Source organism: Choristoneura fumiferana, chromosome Z (assembly GCF_025370935.1).
Source record: "Choristoneura fumiferana chromosome Z, NRCan_CFum_1, whole genome shotgun sequence".
Taxonomy (NCBI): Eukaryota; Metazoa; Arthropoda; class Insecta; order Lepidoptera; family Tortricidae; genus Choristoneura; species Choristoneura fumiferana.
This window is the reverse complement of record NC_133472.1, coordinates 21358983-21386664: the sequence shown is the minus strand read 5'-3', so window position 1 is coordinate 21386664 and position 27682 is coordinate 21358983. Positions and strand designations below refer to the sequence as shown.

At 38.4% G+C, this 27682-nt stretch overlaps 1 protein-coding gene across 1 annotated transcript in view; it reads left to right on the top strand.

Moving 5' to 3' along the window:
• LOC141441231 (glypican-6-like) overlaps positions 1 to 27682 on the top strand; it is a 92992-nt gene that overhangs the window by 28782 nt on the left and 36528 nt on the right. The window contains exon 2 of the mRNA XM_074105904.1: positions 25542 to 25694. Coding sequence (XP_073962005.1) covers positions 25542 to 25694 — 153 coding nt within the window. The remainder of the gene's footprint in view (positions 1 to 25541; positions 25695 to 27682) is intronic.

Genomic DNA, 27682 nt, shown 5'->3' with positions numbered 1-27682 from the left:
TTTTCGTAAAACTGGTTCACGATGAGAGCATAAAAAATATTAAGGGGCTGTTTCACCATCCATTGATTATTGTTAAGTGACGGTTAAATGTGATGCCACCTCTATTTGTTTTGTTCGAATAGACGGAGACGGCATCGCATTTAACCGTCACTTAACACTAATCAATGGATGCATCACATCCATTAACCGTCGGTTATCGCTAATCAAAGGATGGCGAAACAGCCTCTAAACCTAAAATAAACCTAGCGATTTTATGATTGGTGAGGATATTAGAATATCTATCTTGAAATAGCGTGGTGTTTCGATTTTTGGGATGAGGAGTAGGTACATACATATTTAAATTGTACAGTTTGAGCGCTGAAACAGTATATGTATTATAACCATACTAACCAGCACAGTATAACAAGTATCCGTACAGTAATCCGACGGAGACGTCTAGACTAGACAGAGCAATCGTGCGGGGCGTTGAGGGGTGAGACGCGGGTGGGAGGAGCCCCAGCTGCATACTTCGCCGTTCTTAGTAGCTTGGGACAAGTCATCTAGGGCTATCGCGTTTTTTTAACATTTATATTTATAATAAAATGTATTATTATGGAGCATACGACATGTACTGTGAGTGCGTGCAAATCTTCATCTCGCATGAATAAGGAACTAAGATTTTATCTATTTCTATAATAATATTACTTTATTTTTTATATATTTAAATTCAATAACAGTAACTTTAAATCCGTTAAGTGTAGAAAACCGACAGTATTTGTCGGTTTCTAATCTATGAAAGTATATTTTGTAGAAAAAAAATGATTTTATTTCAAAAATAGTATATATTTTGATACTTCTTACCCCTAGTAAGTATGCCACACCTAATTCATTTTGTTTTATATAATTGCGCAATACCAATATTATGTACCGATTCGTAAAAGACATCTACCTTCCAAATTTTAAATTTGTGACAACCCTTTCTTACTTGCCTAAATACCTATACAGGCTGCGGTATCGCTCAATTTCAAAGGCGTCGGCCTACTTTAGGGAAAACGTGTGATACTGTGATACTGTATTATTTTTTTGGAAATAGATACTTTTTATTAAAATCGGATATTTAAATTCTTTTGTATTTACTTGTAACGTAGTAATTGAATAATTTAATTTGTAAAAATACATTGGAAATACTCGTATACATTTCGGACTTTACGATAAATGACAACTGTTTAAAGCCGGGTGCGTATCATGTGATTAAAGTTCTATGTTTGTCACTCTTTGCTATTATATAAGCAGGACAGCAACATTTCAAACTGTCAATTTGGTTTAGAGTGTAGACCTGCTTTATAACTGCCTTTGTGACGCGAAACTGCAGGGGTCAAATGAAGGTAATTACTTAAATTTTGTTTATTTAATTCAGTTTATCACATTTTTGGAATCTGATTACTGAAAACGCTTCACAAAGCCAATTTTTCTAAATGGTTTTCGATTTATTATACGTTGTCAAAAATTGGGACATCCCAATTGACTCAGCCCCTAAACTAAGCCAAGCTTGTTCTATGGGTACTGTACAGTACATCGGATAGACATACATTTATACTTAAATACATACAAACATCCAAGACTCAAAAGTACCTACTACAAACATTCGTATTCATCATACAAGTATTTGCAAAAAATGTTCGGTTCTGGCACTTCGCCGCGCGCTACCGCGGCACGCTCGCTTCGCTCCCTCGCCTCGCGCGCTGAGGGTCGCAGTTTTTTTTACGGTATAGGGGAAAACGAGCAGGCGGATCGCCTGACACCTGCAACACCAGAAGAGTCACATGTGCGTTGCCAGCCTTTAAGGTAGGAGTTCTACCTAACACTCCTCGCTTTGCTCGTCGTCGTACCTAACCAGACCTATCTTAGTAGAAAAGGTAGAAGCATCGAATTAATTAACACAAATTACAAAGAAGTACATAGTGCCTAACACAAAATTAATAAGATTTTGTATTTGGCACGGTACAACGTAAAATAAGAAATATGTAGTGGTAACACAAGTTATAATGTAACAGACTAACACAGACCAATAATGAAGTAATATAATAAATGTTGGTCTAGTATTTTGTTGGAATGAAACTGAAAAAAAAAATGTTGAATAATACCTAAGTAAAATAAGCTTGCACTAGGTGGACTGACGATATCGTGAGAATTGCGGGTGGATGCAAGTGGCGGGTTGTCGTTCATGGTGTCGTTCTAAGGGGGAGGCCTTTGTTCAGCAGTGGACGTCTTCTGGCTGCTGATGACGATGATGATGAAAATAAGCTTATTAGTTATTATTATATTAGGGCTGATCTTTAGTATGTATATATATATGAATAATAGTTATGAATCAAATTATTTGTTAATGTTTTAACTAAATATATCTAAGGTATGTAAAGTAAGTTCGGGGTAAGTACCGGGGGGGGGGGGTCGTTGCGAGACTTAGATACCTATAGGACTTGTACTACTAACTCTTAGTCTATAAGAATAAATGAATGTGCCTACTAGCAAAACTATGGATTTATTCTGCAATAAAATATTATTATTATTATTGTCTTTAAGGGAGAGATGATTCATCGAATTAATTTATAGAACCGTTGACTTAAAGCCGCTCAGTTCCTTACCAATTTCTTAAGACAGTTATGATTAGATACATGTGGCCCGGAATTTTTATGCAACGTTAATGAAATTCACCATAATATATGTAAGTTTTGGCAATTCCCACGGGAATTTTTGCGAAATAGGTACCGTAAATTCAATTCAATTGCTTGCAGTTGCCTAATGGTTTACGCGTGCATAGCCGTGAGTAAAAGCTAGTCAATCTAATGCTGACAAAGAAGCTGCGTATAGAAATAATTTTGGGGCCCTGTAATGTAAACAAATATAAACCGACGATTGATTCGTTCCAACTGCTTACGATGCGTGTGATCGGACTTTATTTAGTCATGATTTTGTTCCGTGAACTGTACAGTACCTACCCGGCGATAACGTTTGCACATCGGTCTTTGGAAAGAGATAATTGGCTGTTTACGACGATTTCCGAATACTGGCGATATTCCATCAATCATCATAATTACTAAGGGTCGTTTTATATCAAATACATACTTTACTATATGGACTTAATTAATTTACGTCAAATTAATGGCATGTAAAATTCGGATATCTATAGATAGCTGTTGCAACTGCTAGAATAGGATAATCAAAATAATAGACGACCGGATGGCTAAGTGGTTAGAGAACCTGACTATGAAGCTTGAGGTCCTGGGTTCGAATCCCGGCCGGGGCAGATATTTGTGTGAATAACACGAATGTTTGTTCTCGGGTCTTGGATGTTTAATATGTATTTAAGTATGTATTTATCTATATAAGTATGTTTATCCGTTGCCTAGTATCCATAGTACAAGCTTTGCTTAGTTTGGGACTAGGTCAATTGGTGTCAAGTGTCCCATGATATTTATTATTTATTTATTTATTTTATTTAATAAAGAATATTACATACATACAAGATACGCGCGAAAAACAATACCACTCTTTGCAGTCGGGTAAAAAGAGATTATAGTAGATTAAAGGAGCGGCCATACCGCTGCTTAAAAAAACGGTGACGGTACGGAATCGCAGTGACGCATCGTACGCGCACCATTTTTTTTTTGCAAGCTTTCCACACCGCTGCCTCTGCCTTTTCGAAGCCATCGACTTGATATGAAGTCAGAACATTTCGTGCCCCACACTCCACGCCTTGACATCAAGTAAAGAGTTTGGTGAGGTTTTACAAGTTAACTCAAGTACTTTAAGTTTTCTATTTCTTGTAATTTGCATAGTTACATGTTCGATTTACAAAATATATAAAACCGGTTTAGAATGGCGGTAATAAAGTAAACATTAAAGTCGGGTTTAAAATAAAGCCACGAACGCCAATGGCTTGATTTTCAGTCCACTAGTGTTGTGCCCCCTCCCATAGTTAACCACGATACCGGGAGTCGGTTGCTGCTGATGTAGGTATAGTCTAGAGCCTTTGTTTGGTGGCACAATTTGAATGGGATTATCCATTTATCTCTCGTTATTTTTTATAAACATGTACAATAAAAGTGGGGACTACGGACTTATTGTCGCAGGGTTTACGTCAACTGACAGCCATGTTGAACAAACTTCTTTCGCTGATTGGCTTGGATGGACTAACCTACATTTGAAAAAGACTGTCTTATCTGATTTTGATAAAATATTATGATTCTCATCCCAGCCTTTATACGTCCCACTGCTGGGCACAGGCCTCCTCTCAGAACAAGAGAACGCGGGCCCATTGCGGATTGGGAACTTCACACGCACCATTGAATTGCTTCGCAGGTTTGTGCAGGTTTCCTCACGATGTTTTCCTTCACCGCAAAGCTCGTGGTAAATTTCAAATGTAATTCCGCACATTAATTTCGATAAACTCAGAGGTGCGAGCCGGGGTTTGAACCCACGACCCTTTGCTTGAGTAGCGATAGGTCAAACCACTAGGCCACCTCGGCTTCAAATATTATGATTACAACTGTAATTTTCTCAAAAACCACACGGAATTATATTTCACCGATAAAATTGCAACAAACTTAGTTTTTTACCCTTTTATTTTATACGAAAATCTTAAATTCAAATTGTACGTGGCACACATATCTATGTGTGGGACCCGGATAAGAGAAGAAAAGACAAAAATAAGTTTTCCTCTTGGCCCTACTAAAATAATAAGGGCAATTTAGTAACTGGGTAAAAACGTAGTTGCAATGACCGCAAATGAAGTCTATCTAAAACGTCAAAATGTAACTAGTGTTGTACTATGGTAGCCCAGCCCTGGACTTGGACTATAAATTAAGGGTTTTACTTTGAAATCTACACTAATATTATAAATGACAAAGCATGTCTCTGTCTGTCTGTCCGTCTGTAACCTCCTCATGCTTAGAACGTAAAACTGATTTAGATTAATACGATAAGTAGTTAATCTTTTGACCATGATATATTTATCGACATGCATGGACTTTTGGATTCCTTATGTTTGACGGGTTGTTTACGTGCAATTTGTTGCTTGGCGTGGGTGGCACGCTATTGTTTTTTTGACGTGGCTGCGAAGAGGTTAAAATACGCAAACGGTGCGGAATCGCAGTGACGTGCCGTAAACGGCACGAGTTTTGTTCGGTAAAGTCCTGACGTTTACGGCACGTCACTGCGATTCTGTATTTTAAGCAGCGATGTGGAGAGCATGTGATAAAAACGGTGCGCATACGATGCGTCACTGCGATTCCGTACCGTCACCGTTTAAGCCTATAAGCTTAAGACACCTATTTTTTCTGAGTATTTAAAATTTAAAAAAAATCATAATTTAGTTTTTAATGTTTTTAGTGTCGGCAGTACAATAAATCTTGTAAAAATCGTACATCATTCTTCGAATAACATAACCAAAATCGCTCATATCCAAATAAAATAAATTTTTTGTTCTCCCTGTTTACGGAGTAGCAAACTTAACTGGCGTGGAAGGTGTCTCAGTACTGACTTCATTTAATATATTGATCAAAGTTCTTCTTGAAATTCCAGTGGCATTTGTAACTCAGTCTTGAACTATCTTGAAATAATGACTTACATTGTCATCCTCGTCCTTTTTAAATCTGTTGGCTTTCGCAAAAAAATATTTATAAACATTATAATGCCAATAATTTCACGTCTAAAGGTTTCCGGATGTTTCCTAGAAATGCTATAGTACAATTTAAAGTTGAAGGGTTTCAACAGCTCTATATTATATTGTTACGAGCTTACGAGCCAACCCGACCGACGTAGACCGGGAGATGGTGACACAAAATATTAAGTCATTTGTACCAGTATTGCGGTTCTTGAGGGGTCTAGTTACGGAATGACAAAAAAGAAAATGATGGTCATAGCGCTGGTACCGGTGGCTAGGGTTTGCAAACCGGTTAACCGAAAAACCGGTTAACCGAGACTTTTCGACCACGGTTAAAAACCGGTTTTTTATAACTTTCGCCGGTTATTAACCGAATTGTAAATAGTCCTTAAAAAGCTGTAAATTGCCTAAAATAGATACCCCAGAATATTCTTCAGATTATAAAATGACGAATATAGCGTTTAAACGTATTTTTATTTGTAAAAAACAAGAATACATACCTACTCGTATTTCTTCGTGTAGTGGACATGCAAGAAGTTTGTTCATCTTTTTAATTAAATTATTTCACTAACGTACTGATAAAATATACGAGCCACATAAAAAATTTACATTGCTGAAGCTACATTACCGGTCAAAAGTTCAAGTTCACTATGTGAAATTAGGTTTTCTTATTAAATTATATTCAAATACTTTGAATTTTAGACGTTTAATTGGGCCCATGACTACCCAATAACAAAATAAACACTTCTTCGTGGAATTGTTATATTGTAATTCGCACATATGATGCGTTTAAAGGATATTTTTTGTTGGTTTTTTGGAGTCCTCTTGTATTTTTTTATTTCAACTCCAAATTTGTTACTTTTACGGGTATCCCGTGAAACCATATCGAAAATACAAACTGAGACATGGATGCACAGAAAAACTTCTCTCGGAACTCTTTCGGAACCAACCGCTCACCCAGACAAGAGATGAGTGTGACGTCTCTCAATGAGAGCGGAATATAGATGTCTCTAGTGCTGCTGCATAAGTAGCGTAGTAGAAATAAGCAACCTGAGATATGTATGCATAGGAAAAATTCGTGTCTAGATTCCTGTCCAGCGGTGGTGTAGGGGTTATATCACGCAGCACGGATTACTGAGGACCTGGGTTCGATTCCCAGCGCTGGTCTCTTTTTCTGGTTTTTCTGTGCATCCATGTCTCAGTTTGTATTTTCGATATTTTTTGTATTTCCTATGAGATTTAATAAAGTCCGCAATTATTAAAAATGGGTCCTCAAAGCCAATCTGAGTGTCGAAACTCTTGCTGTTATTGTAGTTCTGTCCAACGAAGGGTACAGGACACGAAAACTTGTTGAAAAATTAAGGTTTCCCAAACTGCTGTATTTGATAGATATTGTATAATTTTTAGGTAAAACAAGCTTTAAACTGAAGAAAAGAAAATGTATTCAAAAATAACGTGCTACGCGACAAGCAAAAGAATAATGAGTGACTTTGTCACAACTAGAAGAAACAAAGCTTTATAACTAGGTTTACAAAACACCAAAAAGTTCCAACACTGGCCCTTAAACTAGTTATAAAACTATATTATAAATCAACAAATCCACTTGCATATATAACTAAACACTTTACAAACCACTATCAAATAAACAAAACAATTAACTAAGTAATAAACAATTGACATGCAAACTTGTCATGTTTATCTTTGGTCAGTGGTTTAGTTAACAAGTCAGCCACCATCTGATCAGTAGACAGATAGCTTATGACTACTGTACCCTTATTTACGATTTCTCGTATAAAGTGATGTCGTACATCGATGTGTTTAGTTCTGCTGTGGAACATTGCATTTGAACACAACTTCTGTGCAGATTGACTATCATTATAAATAGAAATTTTAAATTGCTTACCAAGCACTTCAAATAAGAATTGCCGTAGAAACAGGGCCTCCTTACACGTGTCAGACAGCGCCATGTATTCCGCCTCAGTGCTCGAAAGAGCAACAGTCTTCTGTTTTCTGCTCTCCCAAGAGACTACAGAGCTTCCTATTTTAAAAACAAAACCCGTGTAAGAACGACGATCGGTCTCGTTCGCCGCCCAATCAGCATCCGCATATGCGTTGATAGTCAACCCAGTCTTTTGAAAAGTTAAGCAAAAATCAATCGTGCCTTTAAGGTAACGAAGTATCCTTTTTGCTGCCTTCCAGTGTGACTCGTCGTAAGCCTCGTTGAACTGGCTCAGCGAGCTTACAGCGTGAGCGATGTCAGGCCGCGTACATACCGCAATGTACATCAAACAGCCTATTAAGCCACGATAGTCATTAGTACATTTTCCTTGCGTAGACCTCACAAGTTTTATACCAGTTTCCATCGGTGTTCGAGCAGGTTTGCAATCTGACATATTAAACCTGTCAAGAACCTTCTTGATGTAATTGGATTGGTCTAACTTGATTTTCCCATCTTGTCTCCGAAGTCTCATGCCAAGGATATGACTAGCTGGCCCTAAATCTTTTATTTCAAACTCTCTATTGAGTTTTTCTTTAATTTCCGACTTTTGACATCCAGCTGATGAGAACAAAATTATATCATCTACGTACAGGGCGATGATCATCAATGAATTGTTACTCGATTTCACATACACACAAGGTTCAGAATGTACGTGCTTAAACTTCAGAACATTAATTAATACGCCATTTATCTTTTCATACCAAGATTTTGAAGCCTGTTTGAGACCGTATACTGCCTTGTTCAGTTTATATACTTTATCTTCTTTTCCTTTTATTTTAAAGCCTTCTGGCTGTTCCATGTAAACGGTTTCTCGTAGGTCTCCATTTAAAAAGGCTGTTTTAACATCTAAATGTTCAATGTCCATATCGAATTCCGCTGCTAGCGCCAATAATGTACGGATCGTAGAGTACCTGACTACCGGGGAAAACGTCTCTTGGTAATCTACTCCATATTTTTGCGTGTATCCCTTTGCGACTAAGCGAGCTTTATATCTCAGTATTTCACCGTCAAGACCGAGTTTCTTCTTGAAAATCCACTTGCATTTTACCGGTCTTTGCTCGTTTCTTCTGTCGGTCAAGGTCCAGCATTTATTGTCTATGAAAGATTTATACTCATCTTCCATCGCAGCTTTCCAGTTCTCAGCTTCAGCACCAGTCAATGCCTCCTGCACAGTTTCAGGATCCTTTGCTTCACTACGCAAATTGTGAACTAAACAGGACTCCTCTGCAGCTTCCTCATACTCGTCAGTCGAGATTCCAGAGTAGTTTTCTAACGTGGAATCACCTGGGGAGTAAGTTAAATCGGCAGGATCATCTGGAGTATCGCTACTCTCGCTTACAGAATCATCTACTGTGATGTACTAATTCTCTGAGCGTTTGTAGGAATTTCAATAACTTCAGACGTATCAGAGCTCACATTAGATGTTTCCAATTGGACAGAATTATTAAAATTCTCAACACGACGTTCAACATTGTTACACGTCAATTCATGTGTACAATGTAAACCAGGAACCTTATTTTCGCCGTTCCAAAAAACATTTTCTAAAAACGTTACGTTTCTTGCTTTGAAACATTTGGTTGGACATTCAGGATCCATCAATCTGTAACCTTTTGTTTGATCACAGTATCCCACAAATATGTACTTCTTAGCTTTCGGATCTAATTTATCCCGTTTTTGCTGAAGAGCATAAGCTTGACAACCAAAAATACGTAAATGAGAAACATTTGCCCGTGTACCTGACCAGCGTTCCTCAGGAGTACACCCCATCACTGCTTTAGTCGGCGAGCGGTTCTTGAGGTAGACAGCTGTATTAACAGCTTCTGCCCAAAACTCCTTCTTCAGACCAGCATCTCGAAGCATGCAGCGCGCTTTCTCCATGGCCGTGCGGTTTCCTCTCTCCGCGACGCCGTTCTGCTGTGCTGAATATGGAACCGTAGTCTGGTGTTGAATCCCATGTGTCTTCAGAAAGTTCTGAAAATTTGAATTAACATATTCACCACCATTGTCACTACGAAGTGTTTTGATCTTTTTATTAGTCTGGTTTTCAACCAAGGCTTTAAATTCTTTAAAATAATCAAAAACTTCATCTTTACATCTAAGAAAATATACAAACGTCTTCCTAGAAAAATCATCAATAAATGTCAAAAAATATTTTGATCCACCAAACGATGCACACGGCATCGGACCACATAGATCACTATGCACCAAGCCTAGAAGTTCACTGGCCCTACTTTCAGATTTCTTTGGGAAAGGCAATCTAGTTTGTTTTCCCTCAATACAAGAAATACAATTACGAAAGTCACTACTATCATATGATATTCCAGTTGCCATACCTTTTTTCAACAGCTCCATACTCCTGCTGTTCAAATGGCCTAGGCGACGATGCCAAAGTTCTTGAGTCTGCGAAGCGGTAGACGGCGCACGTACAGCCTGCTCTACAGCAGCCACACCCTCCTCCTGCCGCAGCGCCTCACTGTCACCTGTATCTAAACATAAAGATACGGACGCAACCTTCGAGGCTGCCACACTACACAAAGCAGACCCTGCTTCTATGGCGTCGAGTTGATAAACACCATCTCTCAGTGTAGCGGAGGCTAGGACTTCCTCACCGTCACTTACAATGCACCCATCAGAACTAAACACAACATCGTAACCTTTCTTTACCATAGCGCTGACAGATAACAAGTTTACAGACAATTGAGGAACTAAATAAACATTACTTATCGTCCTTACACAATTATCTTTCAACGTAACTTGCACCGATCCACGACCAGCTGTCATCAAGACATCTCCGTTGGCTATATTCACTTCTTTAGGCTTCTCCTTTTTAAAATCAAACATCTCACAGCGATCATTGCACATGTGACTTGTTGCTCCGCTATCTATGTACCAGACGTCTCGCTTGATTCCCACAGACAGAGCTGTTATCAACGCCTTTGACGGGGACTTGACACCGCTAGAACTCGAACCCGGACTACGTTGCTTACCGCCTTGTGTTTTGGTGCCGGACTTTTCTGGGCAATCCTTAAAATAATGTCCTGTTTTCTTACATTTAAAACACTTCGGCTTAAACGGTTTTCGCACAGCAAGCGCGGTCCCGCCGTCACATTTATTCCGTCGTTGGTCTTCTTGCAGAAGTTTTCCTTTTACGGTTTCTGTTGACAGCGTCACATTTGAGTTTTCTAACGCCATTATTAACGGTTCATACTCAATTGTCAATCCACTCAACATAATGACAGCGACAAAGTCATCATCTAATGCTGAACCAATATCACTCAGCAATTGCGATGTTTCCATGATTTTATTGATGTAGGAATCCATGCTGTCACATTCGCATAATTTTGTAGCGAATAGCGTTCGAAGTAACGCTAATCTTCGACATAGACCCTTATCCTCGTATGCCTTTTCTAGGTTTTGCCATGCTTGTCTCGCCGTCGTAGCGTTTCTTATGTGCGGGAACGCTACCGGTTGAACCGACAAAGCAATCTTCGCAAGCGCTTTTTGAACCTTTTTAAAATCTTCATTTTTCGCTTCTTTTTCTCCAACATAGTCCCACAATTCCTCATGAATCAGTATCATCTTCATCATATATTTCCAGGTATTATAATTACTTACGCCAGATAATTTTTCTATTGAAGAAACTGAAGAAATGTTCGACGCCATTTTTACGCCGTATCTTGGACTACAAGAGATAATATTTTTCCGCGAAATGATTAAAACTTGCTATAAAACGTGCGTAGGTCCCATAACCTGATAGATATTGTATAATTTTAGGTAAAACAAGCTTTAAACTGAAGAAAAGAAAATGTATTCAAAAATAACGTGCTACGCGACAAGCAAAAGAATAATGAGTGACTTTGTCACAACTAGAAGAAACAAAGCTTTATAACTAGGTTTACAAAACACCAAAAAGTTCCAACAGTATTAAGTGCTTTGAAACGAAAACGAGGTCTTAATTCCAGTTGATCTCATTCAGGTACACCAAGTCACGTCAAAAAGCGAAGACAAACTTATTTACGTCCAGAGCAAACGCCAACGAACTCGAACTGCTCCAGAAATTCGCGAAGAACTCAACGCCACCATCAGCCAGTATGGTCGTTTTGCTGCCAAAAAAAAACCTTTGTTACGTAAACAGAATATGGGTAAAAGGGTGTGGGTAATGGGCTCGAAAAAACAAAGATTGGACGCCTGAGCAGTGTTCTAAAGTTTTATTTTACGACGAATCAAAATTGCAATTTTTGGGGGGAGACGTCGTCAAATACATTCGACGACAAGAAGGCGAACGAAAGGCAAAACTATGCGTGATGCCAACAGTGAAGGACGGTGGAGGGTCAGTTATGGTCTGGGGATGCTTTGCGGGTGATAAAGTTGGTGATCTCGTGAGAGTCAATGGCATAATGGATATGAAACTATCATAACATTTTGCAACTTCACGCTTTTCCATCCGAAAAACTAATTTTAACTGATATTTTATTAGTATTGTGGTTTTATATTAGTGGGTTAGCTTTGTTTTTACTTGTAATAAAAGACTTGAGTTAAAACTTCATTCAACCGAAATCACAGAGTGAACTTAAACATTTGAAAGGTACTGTAATTTTATTTATATAGAACTTAAAAATATACTTTTGTACTTGCTAGGTGCACTGCAACATTACCTCTCGTTTCGATACTGAGACGATGACTAGTTTGGCAAGCGAGGAGAGTAAGAGCAACAACGTCGAAACCACTCACGAGCATGCGTGTAACACACATAAAATGATACCGAATGATCCATCGTAACCCACCTTCCCCTACTAGTACAGAGTATGTTTAAATACTTATCTAAATCTCAAAAATACGCCGTTAACACCAATAGCAACCAAGAATAGTAAAATTATCGTCTATTACTTCAATTTCAAATAGTTTGCAAAAAACCGGCTAAAAACCGGTTAACCGGTTTTGAATCCGTCAAGGCGGTTATTAACCGGTTTTTGGTTTTCACCGGTTTTTGCAATCCCTACCGGTGGCCCAATCGAACGTGTCGGATAAATATCGAGTGTTGAACGATTTGTTCCACAAAAATGCTTGTATTTCCGATAGTTGCTAACAAAAGAAGTAGGCGGTAGCGTAATGCCATACTCCTCCGGTGTGACTTACAGCCCGCCATACCAACGACCATCATTTTCTTTTTCGTCATTCCGTAATTAGACCCCTGAAAAACCGCCATACTGGTACAAATGACCTAATATTTTGTGTCACCATCTTCCAGTCTAACGAGTTCGTTGGATAGATAATAAATAACGTTAAACTAATTTTAAACGTAAACTTTTTAAACGTAACCAAGATATAGAGCCCATATACATCAATCTCCTTCAATCCATTTACAGCAATAGCACAGCAGATATCAAGCTCCAAACTTCAGGTCAGTCTTTTCCTATCGAAAAAGGTGTTAAACAGGGTGACCCGCTGTCTCCCAAACTGTTCACCAGCGCCCTCGAAGAACTCTTTAAAAGCTTAGCAGTCTTATGGGAAAACAGGGGCATAGTTGTTGGTGACAAGAGATTAACTAATCTCCGGTTCGCTGACGACATCGTCCTTTTTTCCCAAACAGCCCAAGACCTCGAATTAATGCTGCAAGAACTGAGCACTGCAAGCCTTTAGATTGGACTAGCGATGAATAGGTCGAAGACCCAACTTATGACCAACAGCACGAAACGACAGATCTCGGTAGATGGGCAGAAAATACAATATGTTGACGAGTATATATACTTGGGCCAAGTAGTCTCTTTCAGCAACCGACAAGATAAAGAAGTCGAAAGACGAGTCGAAAACACCTGGAAGAGCTACTGGTCCATGAAACAGCTTATGAAGGGAAACCTTCCAATAACACTTAAGCGAAAACTCGTCGACTTGTGTATCCTGCCCGTCCTAACCTACGGTGCACAAACATGGTCCCTGACTGAAAATCAAAAGTCCAAACTTAAGGTTTGCCAAAGAGCGATAGAGCATATTAGGTGTGAAACGGATGGACAGAATCCGGAACACCACGCTGCGCTCAAAAACACGCATAACCGACGTTGGGAAAAAGACTGCTAAGCTAAAACGGGACTGGGCTGGACACGTCTGTCGCATGCACCCACAAAGGTGGGCTCGCACAGTTACTTGGTGGGTGCCGGAGAACGGCCAGCGACATAGAGGCAGACCGAGGAGATGGCGGGACGATCTGGACACGTACGCAAAGGACTGGCCTGACATTGCGTCAGAACGAGAGTCGTGGAGGTCAAGAGGGGAGGCTTTTGCCCAGCAGTGGGACACTATACAGGCTACTTAAAAAAAAAAAACTAATTTTATTAAACAAAAAAGAATCACTTTAAACACCTTAGTAATCTCGTTTACTTATCTCTTTGATTTCTCTTCGATGTTTATCTCTCGGTATCGTATTCGAAACTGACTCGGTCGCAACCTCGCTCGGCTTATATACCACCAGTAAATCGGTCCACAAAGTTGGAGAACAGTCCAGCTAGGACTTTATACCTTCAATTAGAATGTTCTCTAATATTCCGTTAGCGTTCGAGAAACGAGTCATTTATCTGTCTCGTTCATGTGCTATCTCTCTAGCACAATTTCTAGAACATTCCAGAGACAGAATTATCTGTCTGTCTCTTTCACAAGCATGCTAACTCTCTCACACACTTTCTAGAATATTCCGGAAATAGGATCTCACACATATAGGCTATCCTTGTCAGGTAGACTGTAACCCCCTTATTCATAAACGACAATCAAACCTATTTTAGTTAAAATGCCGCTAAAATTCGTTTGTCCTTATCTGTCACTTTGACATTTGTATTTGTTAGAAAGGGACAAAGCATTTGTTAGTTAACATAGGCTTGTTTAGTTTTATGAATAAGGGGGTAAGTCTGTAACTGGTCCTACGTACATACGGTCTGAAATTGAGTTTTCAGGAAATGGTGAAATCATGTGAGAGTAAGTGCCCTGAAACGACCTCAAAACATGTTTCAGTCTGCTGAAAAAGGTACTAACTTGGAGTAATTTCTGATTTTCCGTTGTGTTAGGCCTTCCTCCAGAATGGCCTGAAAACACATTTCAGCCTGCTGAAAACGACTCTTAAGTGGTACTAACAAAAAAAAATGATTCTATGACTTTTGTGTTTGACCCATCTCCGTTAAAATATATTTTTATGTCAACGCGTCCGTACTCTACTAGACCTGTACATACAACGACTGATAAACTTCTCATAAATAGTGTGTCACAACGCTCTACGAAGCCAAAATTAGCCGAGACTCTTTCCAAAGACCGACGTGCAATCTTTATCGGGGAGCTGTACTCTTCTTTACTCATGCTTTTCACGAAGTTTCTAGAATTTTATATTAACACAGACAACATGTGAGGTGACGCTTGAGGTAAAGACAGAGTAGGTATACACCGTGTTTCTTTTATTTCCGTTAACTATAAGCGAATATCTAACTCTTACTGCTTAAAAGATAATCGAGAATAGAGATAATTAATTATGCGCAGTAAAACAGTGTTAGGCTTCTTAATTTATGACGCTTAGCGCTTTTATAAAGCCCGTAGTTAAAGTGTTTTTAATTATACATATTTATTTAGAAAAAAGATTATGAAAGTGAGTTTTTGTCTCTCTTAGTCTTATGTGTCACGTCTATGTCACTCGTTAAGTGTGTTGTGTTTACAATTTGACCTTTAGCGGCTGTGAACTTGTATTATACTTATGTATTTGTGTGAGATTTTTATTTGTAGGTATTTTTTGTTATCTTGGTATGAATCATAATATAAAATCCGTGGTGGGACAGATTTAAGCGAAATTTACCCTTTTATTCCATATATCTGCTAGGCTTGGCTGTTGTTCTTTGAGAGTAATATTATTGGTACCATTAATTAAAGTACGCTTATGCGGTTTCTAGTTAATTGGTTTTAAGTTTAATACTGGAAGTAGGTACTAGAACCAAATCATATTTTCACTACCGGTTTTAAGTGCATTTATGCAGATTTTGTATGACTTTCTAACAATACTCGTATAGGGACAGGCGGTCAGTGTAACTTCTTGCCTGTTAAATTCGACTAATTGGTTGAACACCTCATGAAATATTCAACACTTTCGCATACCTAATATAGTTTTTTATAAATCGCCGGTATCGTTCCTGAGTGCTGCTGATATCGTAATTAGTCAATAAACGCACGAGTATTTACTTCCCTGATTTTGTTGCGTGAAGACTTCCGCAATCAAAATCACCACCCGTTCAGGTTGGCTTTATACACGTTATATATAAGTATATGTTTTTCTTTGTAGTCGCACATTACTAACGAATACGTTCAATGTCTATAATCCAGAAAATAGATTTAAGCCTCTTACCTCATGCCACCAATTCTGAAGTTCAGACAAACCGCACAGAAACGACACTTTTGGTTATTATTTATTTTAAATTACATTTTTACAATATTGTGCTACTAACAGATCACCGTAAAATTACCTAAAATTTGATGCGATGTGAATCTTGTTTTTCTATTAAACGAGGTTCAATATGCATTTACAGTAGAAAACACATTTACTGTAAAATAATTGAGGGTTTCAAGTTTATCGGAACCCCTTGTAATTGTAACTCGTGATCGACGGCGTCTCGACACGCACTTTCGTGTTAATATACTGCTATCCCTAAAATGTTTTTTGTAGTATAATAGACACGCCGGAAATAAAAGCAGCTTCTAATGTAAATGTTCCTGTACAAAAAGGGTTCATTCCGATCTCCGCGAAAAAAATGACGGAAGAATTAACATAAATGTGTGGCAACTTTGTTGGTCAATGTTAGATGTAATTGTTTAGAATGTAAGTTTTATTGTACCGTTTGTGCCCAAATACATAAATAAATAAATATTCTGTATTAGGTATAATCGAATTGATAAGAATTAAAAAGAAAAAATGTAGTAACTTAGAGAATTTTTGAGCTGGTTTTTGAATGGGTCCCGAATGTTGAACTTAAAGTTACTCAACAGAGTTCTAGACACTAAGTATGCTTGTTTTTTTTCCTTTTAGTTTTTTTATTATTAAGGCAGTCAGGTGTATTCTAATCCGTAACGTAGCTAAACTAAAATTATCTGGTATACCTGTTCGGTATTCATCATGCCTTGCAACACTCAACTCAGGTGTGAACACAAAGCTTTCTAGTGTCCACTTCACCCAGTTCCCTGGTGGCTAGTCGTGACTTCCGAACGACTATTCTTTTGTACGAAGACAGTAAAAGGACGATGAAAAACAACAAGTGTTCAATTTGTTACAGTGTTTTTGGTATCAGATAAAAATGAAAATATCCGACCATCGACTAGGGCCACACGCGCGTTGGGTGAACATAAGAGTATTTTATTAGTACAGTCGAGCTTATATATGCTTCAAATATAGATGTACATTCAAGGGTAGGTACTTATATATCTGAGCAGATTCATCAATCAAACGTAATATGTACACATGTCACCTGTCATATTAATCTGAGCAAGCCTTTCAGTAATATCTACGAGTGAACTGAAAACTCATAAATATCTGTACAAATATTTTACAAAATTATTTGACCTACTGAAAGTACATAAAAATGTACGCAAGGGTTTTTCAAATATTTATATACACTTGGTGGTTCAAAAATATCTGCCCTATACTAACGTATTCGTATTTTATGTGAACCAGTGTAGAAGTTCATAAATTTGTGAATAAACAAATAACTCGTCTGGTTCCTTAGCGGCTAGCCTACTCAGGCTCCGTTTCCACCAGAGATGTGCAAGTATTGTGTTTTTCATGAACCAATAGCAACACTTCATTTACCTCGCCTCGCTCCGCTCAGCTGTAACCAACCTTAGACAAAAACTGTCAGTTTTAATCTGCTGGCGACGCCACATAGTGCGTCACCACTACTTGTTATTGAACGTACCTAACGCTGGCCATCAGTAGTCTATGGGCTGTCGTATTTTTGTATAATGGACAGCCCTGTCACTGTCTCCTATGAGGTTTTCTCGGAGCTTTAATTGCTCGAAAAAGCGTGAGATACCTTCCTAGGATATTGACTAGGTACCTAGATGATGCCCTTTCCCTCACGCCCGTAACCAAGTAATAAGCGGGTCGCGTAATTTGAGTACCGAGTAGCATCAGTAACATGTAATAAATAGATGACGCTCTGCTGTCTATTCTATTGCTAAGGACATAAAATTAAAGACACCACTACTGGAACAATGACCAGCATTCGGACATCCACCTTTCGGACGACCAAAAAGAAGGTTGGAAAATCCTCTTCTTTTTGGTTGGGTAGCAATACTGAAACTATGTTCTAATTTTAGCTCTTTTCTTGGCAAGTTGAAACTACGGCCGGTGTGGTGTGTGTGTGACTTCATCTAAAATTACAAATTAAATTGACAAGTTAGTGCAATAGGTACTAGGCAAGTTGAAAAAAATTTGATGAAACTTATGGAGCTAAGAACACTAAATATTACATCAACTAAAAAACAAAAAAAAAATATCGTTTGTGATTTATACCTAATATATGACGTTACAGACACACAGATACACAATTATAAATAAATTTTATCTACAGGGAGTTTGTGTGTCAGGGTTTAAACAATTATAAATAAAAAAAAGAACTTTGATGTCTTATAGTTATTAATTAATCCTACTAATATTATAAATGTAAAACTTTGTGAGTGGGTATGTTTGTTACTACCTCACGCTGAAACGGCTGGACGGATTTGGTTGAAATTTAGCAAAAAGTTAGTTTATAACCTGGATTAAAACATAGGTTACTTTTTATCCCGATATTCTCTCGAGATAGGGATAAAATCTCTAAATAACAACCGCTGGGTTTAGAGTCATGAAATTTGGTATTTAAGTAGCTGGACGTCTGCTGGAATAACACATAGGCTACTTTTTATCCCGATTTTCCCACGGGATAGGGATCAGGATAAAATGTCGAAATAACAACCGCTGGGTTTACATACATATTTAAATCACGCCTCTTTCCCAACGGGGTAGGCAGAGACTACATCCTTCCACTTGCTACGATTCTGGCATACAACTCTCGCTTCCTCTACATTCATCAATCTTTTCATGCATGCACGTCGGTTTAGAGTACTCCTGACCCGACCTTTCTTCAGAACGGGTTTAGAGTCATGAAATTTGGCATGGGTGTTTTAATTTAACGTCACTGAAAACCACGATGTAATTTTAGGCAATTGCCACGAGAATAATCCCGAATAATAATAAATCCCGGAGTTTCAATTCAACGGTTGTATCTAATGATTTACGCATGCGAAGCCGCGGGTAAATGCTAGTTAACTGATAAGGTACTTACTTTGTTCCCTGTAAATGTAGAAATAGTATCGTAATGGTGGTTTAGCATAAACATTGGACGAATAATTGAATATGGATGTGCCTGGCTTTGTTATTTGTACCAGCAGTGCTTCGTCCGTCGGGGAATTCAACGTCCTTTACGTGACCTGTGTCCGTAAACGTGTGCGAGCTAGGTCGTGTCGAGATGTGTCTTTATGTTCCACTTCACACCGCATTGTGTGAGATATTTGGGGGGGTCATCGGAGTTCGTCGTGTTTACGCTATTAACTTCAACACGTCATTCGTAAACACATTGAACTGACTATAAGCCTCTTTATTATTTCAATAGAATTGATAAGAAGCTGGCTGTCTTTATTTAATTTAATCAGAATTCAAGTAACTTGTACATACTGGCAACCACTAACGTCATTTATTTAATACGTTACGAGGTTATTAGATTTATTCGGTATCAAAAGTAGAAAAACAAAGACTACATTATGCCCGCGGATGCGAATGTCTTGAGTAATAATTCTCTGATGGATGCTTTGGTTTTGTCGCCTTAGCAGGAATATGAATGATCTTCAGCAGAATAATCTCTGCCACTAGTAAAATTCTTTGAGTACGTAATTAATTTGACTGAACTTGATCTGTTTTTGTTTTTTTATTCAGTTAAAAATAAGGTAAAAAAATCTTATTCCTTTTCTTATTTTTATTAGGTACCTACCTACTGCAGTTCCGAGATACGAGTAAATGCTTGGATCCTTCCACCTCACCCAAAACCAAGTCAAAATATGCTTCGTACCCAAAACTCCCGTCCCTATCGCTCAGTTCATCTGTCATAGGCAAAGATAGCTTCGTGGTCATACGGCTGTTTGTCACTTGTCTGTCTGTCTGTGTGTCACAAGGGTATTTCTTATATTTCGTTTGAACCGTAATAGATAAAGATACCTAAAATTTTCACAGGGTGTAGGGGTTTTCATATATGTGTAGCCACTATATAATCCTTACTAATAATACATACTATAAATGCCGAAGTAACTCGACCTGTCGGTCTGTTTTTTACCTCTTTAGGCTTCAAGCGCTGATCCGATTTAAATGTAATTTGGTATAGAAATAGAAAGAAAAAGAAAAACTATCTTATATGTTCTTCCCAGAGTCTTCAACTATCTGCATCCCAAATCCATACTAATATTGTAAATGCGTAAGTGTGTGTGTTTGTATGTTTGTCCGTCTTTCACGTCAAACGGAGCGACGTGATTTTTGGCATAGAGATAGTTTATGGGCCAGAGAGTGACATAGGCTACTTTTTATCCCGGAAAAATGCACAGTTCCCGAGGGAACACCGCGCGATTACCGAATTCCACGCGGGCGAAACCGCGGGCAAAAGCTAGTTTAATCTAAATGACAGGTACAGACAGTTACTTCCGCATTTAAATATTAGTAAGGATTACATTAGAATTTTGGTTTACTGGTCAATCTTTGGAGAGAACACAGTTAAGGATTCTGTTTATTTATGCATATAGGAAATAAACACCTAGTAAGATGTCTCATTTTATGAAGTTATTTTTAATAGACACGTATTGTACTGTACAGTTCGTAGCGCCAAGGAAAATGAACTTGCCCGTGACGCAAAGTAATCGTATGGTTACAGATCAGCGGCGCTTCCTTTCGCGGAAATGGTGCACTTCAAACAGCATCCGTTATGCCTTAAAGCAGCCATTCACGTGACCCGGGGCTCCGCGATGCTTCTGCGGGGGACTTTATTGTTAACGTCGTAGAGGCGTGTTCAGATATGTGATCAAATTTTTGCTCACAAGTTTATGAATTCGACTGTACCGTAAGGTTGTAGAGTACAATCGCCCATTATATATATATTTTTGACTATTTTAGGGCTAAGAGAGTACTTAGAATGTACTTACAAGTTTTTACAGAAATAGCAATGCATGAAAAACAAAAAGTGGTAAATATAAACATTTTCATCTCTCCAGTTCGGAAAGTTATATTTTCATGGGTAGATTGCCGGGTAGAAAATTGCGTTTTTTATTTTTATTTTTCGATTAGCCACGGAGTCGAAGATAATTGAGTTACGTTAATGACACTTTTTTTTTCGCGTTTCGGCATGGCCATCTAGATGCACGTCGTGACCAAGGAGCTTATATACAACACTGGAGGTTGAACGCCGAACTTCAATTTATTATTATTCTAATGTTTTTGTAGTAGGTATTTTACTTTCCTCACGTCGAAATGAAAAGTGAATATCTCGGGTGAAATGGGTCAGCCTTGGCACAGGCCTTGGTTATCAATCTACTATTGTTTATAATTTAGCCATTTACTTTTCTAACAATCGAAGTAAAATTAAAAGTAGTGTATGTAACTTGTTCATCAAACCCGTTTCACCCTTGGCTCTACTATTACTTCAAATCTTGCAAGTTAGTTTTGATTCACTTCTAGTGGTCGAATCGTTTAAAATTAGGTATACACATGTAGTGTAGGTTGGACGAGAATGCAAGAACAATGTACACTCAATAAAAATTACAGTCAGCAAAAAAACTTTAATTTTAAACGAGATTTTTAATGAAATACTAGTGGGCCATACTATACCATACGTGAATTGAATCTGGTCATTCTATTAATAATCAGTCAATCAGTTTTTGTTACGAGAATTTATTGTAATTCAACCTATTTTATTTAAGGAAGCAATTTATACTCGTATTAAAGCTATTTCTCTTTCTGACATAAAATCTGTTATTGAAAATCGCATTACCTGGCATAGAAAGTCTTAAAGTTTTAAATTAATTATTATTAAATACTGTGAAATAAAATGGTTCGACCGTATAGTTATTTTAAGACTACATCTAAAATAACCTTATTTCGGCCAGTCAGGTAAAAACTAAATCGATCATTATAGGGATAGGAAAGCCTAAAAATAAATAGTAGTTGTAACCGATAACCGATTGCTACAAAATGAAAAGGTGAACGTTTTATATTCTAAACCTTTGACATAAACATTCCTACAATAAAGAAAAAGGCGCCAGGAAGATCTTTATTTACTAGTATGTGAATGCTTGAAACTATCTGCGATTAATTCAATCGATTAGAGCCACAGGCCGCACGCAGAGATGATCGTTGATGACTTCATTGTGTCGATTATTATTTTCCCCACAAAAAGTATAATGGTTGATGCGAGCGGTATCTCGCGGGTGGTCTATGTAATTACCTACAATCATTACGACATCTATATCTCTTTCTCTTTCACTCCACAAGAGGACATGTTCACTTCATTCGTTCGTGGTCTAAATTCTGATTGTAAGCCAAGTAGGGAAGGTATTTTGATAATTTGTTTCTTTTGATTGATATATTGTAACATAGCAAACCTCCGCGGTGCGCAACTGGCCGCTTACAGAAGAAAAAAAAATCGAAATTCTAAATTATTGATACTCTTTTGTTTTTTCCTGTCATTGGCTCTACTATTTGGCAAGGCGTAAGCCGAAACTTGATTTTCTTTACAAGAAAATATTAATTATTTACTCGGTGATAGCTATTTCACTGACTACTACTTGTTATATAAGGGCTGCCGCTATTGCAGCCCTTCCTTTTTCCTGCTGTTCTTCCCATCTCCACTTCCCTCCGCTCCGCTGCCTCGGAGCAGATCGCCGGCGCGACTGGACGCTCCGAGGCTACCTTATCACCCTGCTCTGTTTCCCTACCTGTCCTAGAAGTCTCAGGCCAGTGCTTTTTTAAATTTATCTACAAGAGCAGTGCTGACTGAAATAATTGTATATATTTTGCTTTTGTATTATATTTTTATTTTGTAACCACACGCCTTTTATTTCTCCGATAGCCGGTTACAATATTGAAAAATGAATAGTATTTAAAACTGATTATAATAATGCTACGCTACGTCGATGATCACTTATGCTCACGACGTTGATGCGGCGGACGTAGTTTGCGACGTATTTATAAATCGACAGGCGATGACTCCGATCACTCGATTTGGTGGCACAGTTTCGCTAACTCTTGACTGTGTGAAATAAATGAAATGATAAACAAATATCATGGGTCAATTGACACCAATTAATTAACCTTGGCCCTAACTAAGCAAAGCTTGTACTATGGCTACTATACTATAGACAACGAACACACAGACGCACAAATATTATATACTAGCCGTTACCCGCGACTCCGTCCGCGCAGAATTTGTTTATCGCTATCACGTGGGAGCTATGCAATTTTCTGGGATAAAACTATTACAGTCCTTCTAAAACCAAACTATCTGCATCGCAGAGTTGATCGTTGATGAAGTCATTGTGTCGACTTATTAACTTTCCCACAAAAAGTATAATGGATTGATGCGAGCGTGTATATCGGGAATGGGATCTATGTAATTAGCCTACAGATCATTACGGGATTATATCCGGTTCTCTTTCACCAACAGGAGGACATGTACACTCATTCGCTTCGTTGGTCTAATTCATGATTGTAGCCAAGTAGGGAAGGTAGTTTGATACATTTTGTTTCTTTTGATTGATATATTGTAACATAGCAAACCTCCGCGGTGCGCAACTGACAATTTGAGAGTGACGTAAAAAGGGGTAGGGCTAGAATTGTAAAAAAAAAACGTCATCTCGACATTTCGAGCGTGGTTAAATTTTTTTACTATTTGGAAGGGAATAATTCAAGAATTACGAAAAATATTTCTGACGGTTTCCACAAGCCGAAATAACAAACATTCATCGATAAAGTTTATTGCATTCAGCTACGTGATGCCTATATTCCCCTCTCCGCGTTTCTATTCCCTCTCACTCTTTCTCTATCTATTACTCTCTCGCTCCGTCCCCACTCTGGTTTCTGTTGCCAAGACGCTATCACAGCTGATCACACAGACTCGTTCGTGGCATGATATTGTTTACAACGTATTTCCAACGTTTTTGCTACCCTTGGAGTGGCAAGCGTCCGGCCCGGCACATTTGTTTGGCAGGCGATCGGCTCCTGGCACGCTGTCAAAAACCCTAGAGTGGCAAGCGACCGGCTCCCGGTCGATGGCGGGTGTCGTATTTCACTAACAAATATAAACTGGTAGACCTATATCTCGCTTGCTTATTCTTGCAGAATGCGTTCATAAATAGACAAGGATGGCATTTATTAACGGCCGCGACAACACTACGGCAGAAATTTCGTTCTTATTGTTTACTCAAGTTTCACTGTGTGGCCGCTGCCGTGCGCTGGTATTTTTGGAATCGACAGAGAAGATGATTCTACCGATGACGATGATAATTGAGAAAAAATACTCAAAAAGTTCAATTTTTTATAATTAATACAGTATTCTACTTAAAAAACATACACTTTTTTATTTGCATGCTATTTCCTGAGCTTTTCAATAAATTAAGTTCAATGATTTAAAAAAAAATAAGAAAAAAATTTTTTAATTGTCAGATACGATCCCTACAGATAATCGAGACATGAGACAGCACGTCAGGGCAAAGATGAACCATATATATCTTAATCTGACGCGCTTGAGGATTTCAAAATGGCGAATTTTTTATGCACATTCTATAATGGCTGGGATTTGCGTCACATCCAAATCGTCAGATTATTATATAAGAGCCTTTTTTTAGGATCTCTTAACATCCCCTTAGAAAATCTGACGCGCCGATTAAATTTTTTTTTTTCATTTTCAACCCTTACGTACGACCACCCCATCATGGAAACAATCAGATTAACATACGTACATTTTTTAAAATACGTAGGACATGGATGATATCAATATCTGACGCGCTCGAGTATGTCCATGCAACAGTTTTTTTTTACATTTTTGATAATCTATAACAATTCCCCCCACCGATGAAAAGGTATATATTATATGACATTTTTTTCTTCCTATGATCTAAGCTTCGCAACCCAATAGGTCTCTATGACGCTCGAGTAAATCCCGATTTAGCATCGTGGGCTTCCCTACTGGAAGTCTGTGTTTGTATGTATGTATATATATATATATACATACACTTAAATACATATTAAACATCCAAGATCCGAGAACAAACATTCGTACTATTTATACAAATATCTGCCTATCTATCTATCTATGGCTATCCGGTCGTCAAATAATGAAGATGTTACCTATGTATTACCTATTGCCTATATATGAACGTGTTAACTATACCTATAAAAGTACCTACTATTAAGTTTTTATAACATTAGTAACTATGAATATGCTTTTTCTAATATAATCTAATAATGCCGGTGTCGTTTTTCTGGTCGATAACCTCTGCATCTGGATCTGGTTTTTCGGTCGTTATTCAAGTATATATTTGTTAGGCTGCGTTTCCACCAAAGATGTGCGATAAATGTGTTTTTTCATAAACCAATAGAAACGCTTCATTTACCTATCCTCGCACAGCACATCGGCATGCTGCCTAGTGGCTGACTAGTGGCAATAGATGAGCGGAGCGAGGCGAGGTAGGTACCTAAATGAAGCGTTTCTATTGGTTCATGAAAAACACATTCCTCGCCCATCTCTGATTACAAACTATAAAATAATTATTCCTTTGGTAGCAGATAACATATGGTGGTCGTTTTTCTAGATGTTGGTGGGTTGTGCTTGAATCGCGGATGCTGCGGAGACGGGGCGCGCACGCGCCTCACGCAGCAGGCGCGCGGACAACTCGAAGCCGCGCTGCGCAGTGAGCTCGGCAAGCTCGCCGATGTACTCAACAACAGAGCGAAGCGGTTTGACGGTAATTATACTTTCTAGTCTTATAAGTTAAAGCGCCATGCTTAGATACTATTTAGTTTGGATCACTGATAATACCCAGTTCTAGTTATAGAGGGGGCAATAGCCGCTGCTTTTGGTTTGTTTTTCAGTATTCGGTAACTAAGTATGTTAGTTACTCGTATGTGAGGAAGAAAAGATTTCGACGCATGTTTTGCTATTTAAATTGTTTTGCACTGAATGTTATTAGTCGCTTTTTAACCGACTTCAAAAAAAAGGAGGAGGTTATCAATTCGGTTGTATTTTTTTTTTCAAATGTTTGTTACCTCAGAACTCCGTCATTTATGAACCGATTTGAAATTTTTTTTTGGGTTCGTCTAGGAATGCTTTCAATTAGGTCCCAGAAACAGCAAATTAGGATCTGATGATCGGATCTTAAGGAAATCGAGGGAACTCTTCAAATATTGTAGGGACACCTATGGTAATTTGGATATATTTAGCAGTAACTCGTGCATTTGCTCTTGCAAATCATAATTTGGTGAAGTGGAACTGATGATGAAGACCAGATTTGACCAACGGAACTACTACTATCAATAACAAGTATTTCACGGGTTAAATTTAAATTATCGTGATTAATATACTTACCTAGATAAGCGACTAAAACGAAGCTTTAAGTTATGACTCTTTCGAACTGATCTGATGCTGAAGCCAGAAGGTAGGCAACGGAACTCTGTTATAAAACAACGTAACTAAGTCGTGTTTGGGCTTAATGGAATCGTTGTGAGATGTTCTTTGGCTACGAATCACTAAAAAGTGAGAAATAAAGAAAAATTTTAACAAAAAAGTAAAACGGACTCCAAAAAAATAAAAAAATAACAAAAAATGGAACCGAGTACAAAACCCTTGAAAATATTTTTCTAGGTAAGTACGAGTAGGTACGTACTAGCTCGAAGTCGGTGACTCAGCACGACCCAGCAGGAGGGATTGAAGCCCATAGTATGTAGGTGAGGTAGACGACTATTGTGAATTGTCCCACTCCTGCTGGCTCGTGCTGAGTCACCGACTTCGAGCTAGTACGTACCTACTTACCTAGAAAAATATTTTCAAGGGTTTTGTAGTCTGTTCCATTTTTTGTTATTTTTTTATTTTTTTGGAGTCGGTTTTACTTTTTTGTTATTTTTTTTTATCATAATCAATATGGTGCCGCAATATTTACGAGACATCAAATCTGCACAGAACAGTGAACACAGACGGCAATTTACTGATATTGCGGTGTCGTAATGTGTCTGTTAAGTCAGTAGTCAAGATTGGTCTCGCGTCGCAAGTCGCCGATCCATGTTTGGAAAACCGCCGTCGCCTGTTTAGATCAATGTTGCAATTAGCCAACAACTGCACGGCACGGAACTGCGTACTATTCCACTTTATTTATAAAAACAGTATAGATATCATATTAATATTATAAATGCGAAAGTTTACGTTAGTGTGTGTCTTTGCTGGGCACGCAGATGGCACTTCTTAGTCCTAGACTATCATCCCAGCCTATATACGTCCCACTGCTGGGCACAGGCCTCCTCTCAGAGCAAGAGGGCTTGGGCCATAGTTCCCACGCGGGCCCAGTGCGGATTGGGAACTTCACACGCACCATTGAATTGCTTCGCAGGTTTGTGCAGGTTTCCTTACGATGTTTTCCTTCACCGCAAAGCTCGTGGTAAATTTCAAATATAATTCCGCACATGAATTTCGAAAAACTCAGAGGTGCGAAACCCACGAAGAGGCCAAACCACTACCTTTCAGGCCACCACGGACTAGGGTCCTAGACTATATGATAGTATAAATAAAAATCTCAGTGAAGTACTGATCACTCGATCAATAAGGGGTATCCACAATCAACTAATGGAAACAAAAAGCCAAACCTACCTTTCTTTGCTTGCTCTACGTCTCCCTCCTTCGAGTAAGAGTGCCACCGCCGTGTAAGGCGCCTCGCATTTGGCGGCGGACGGAAGGGCAACCGCG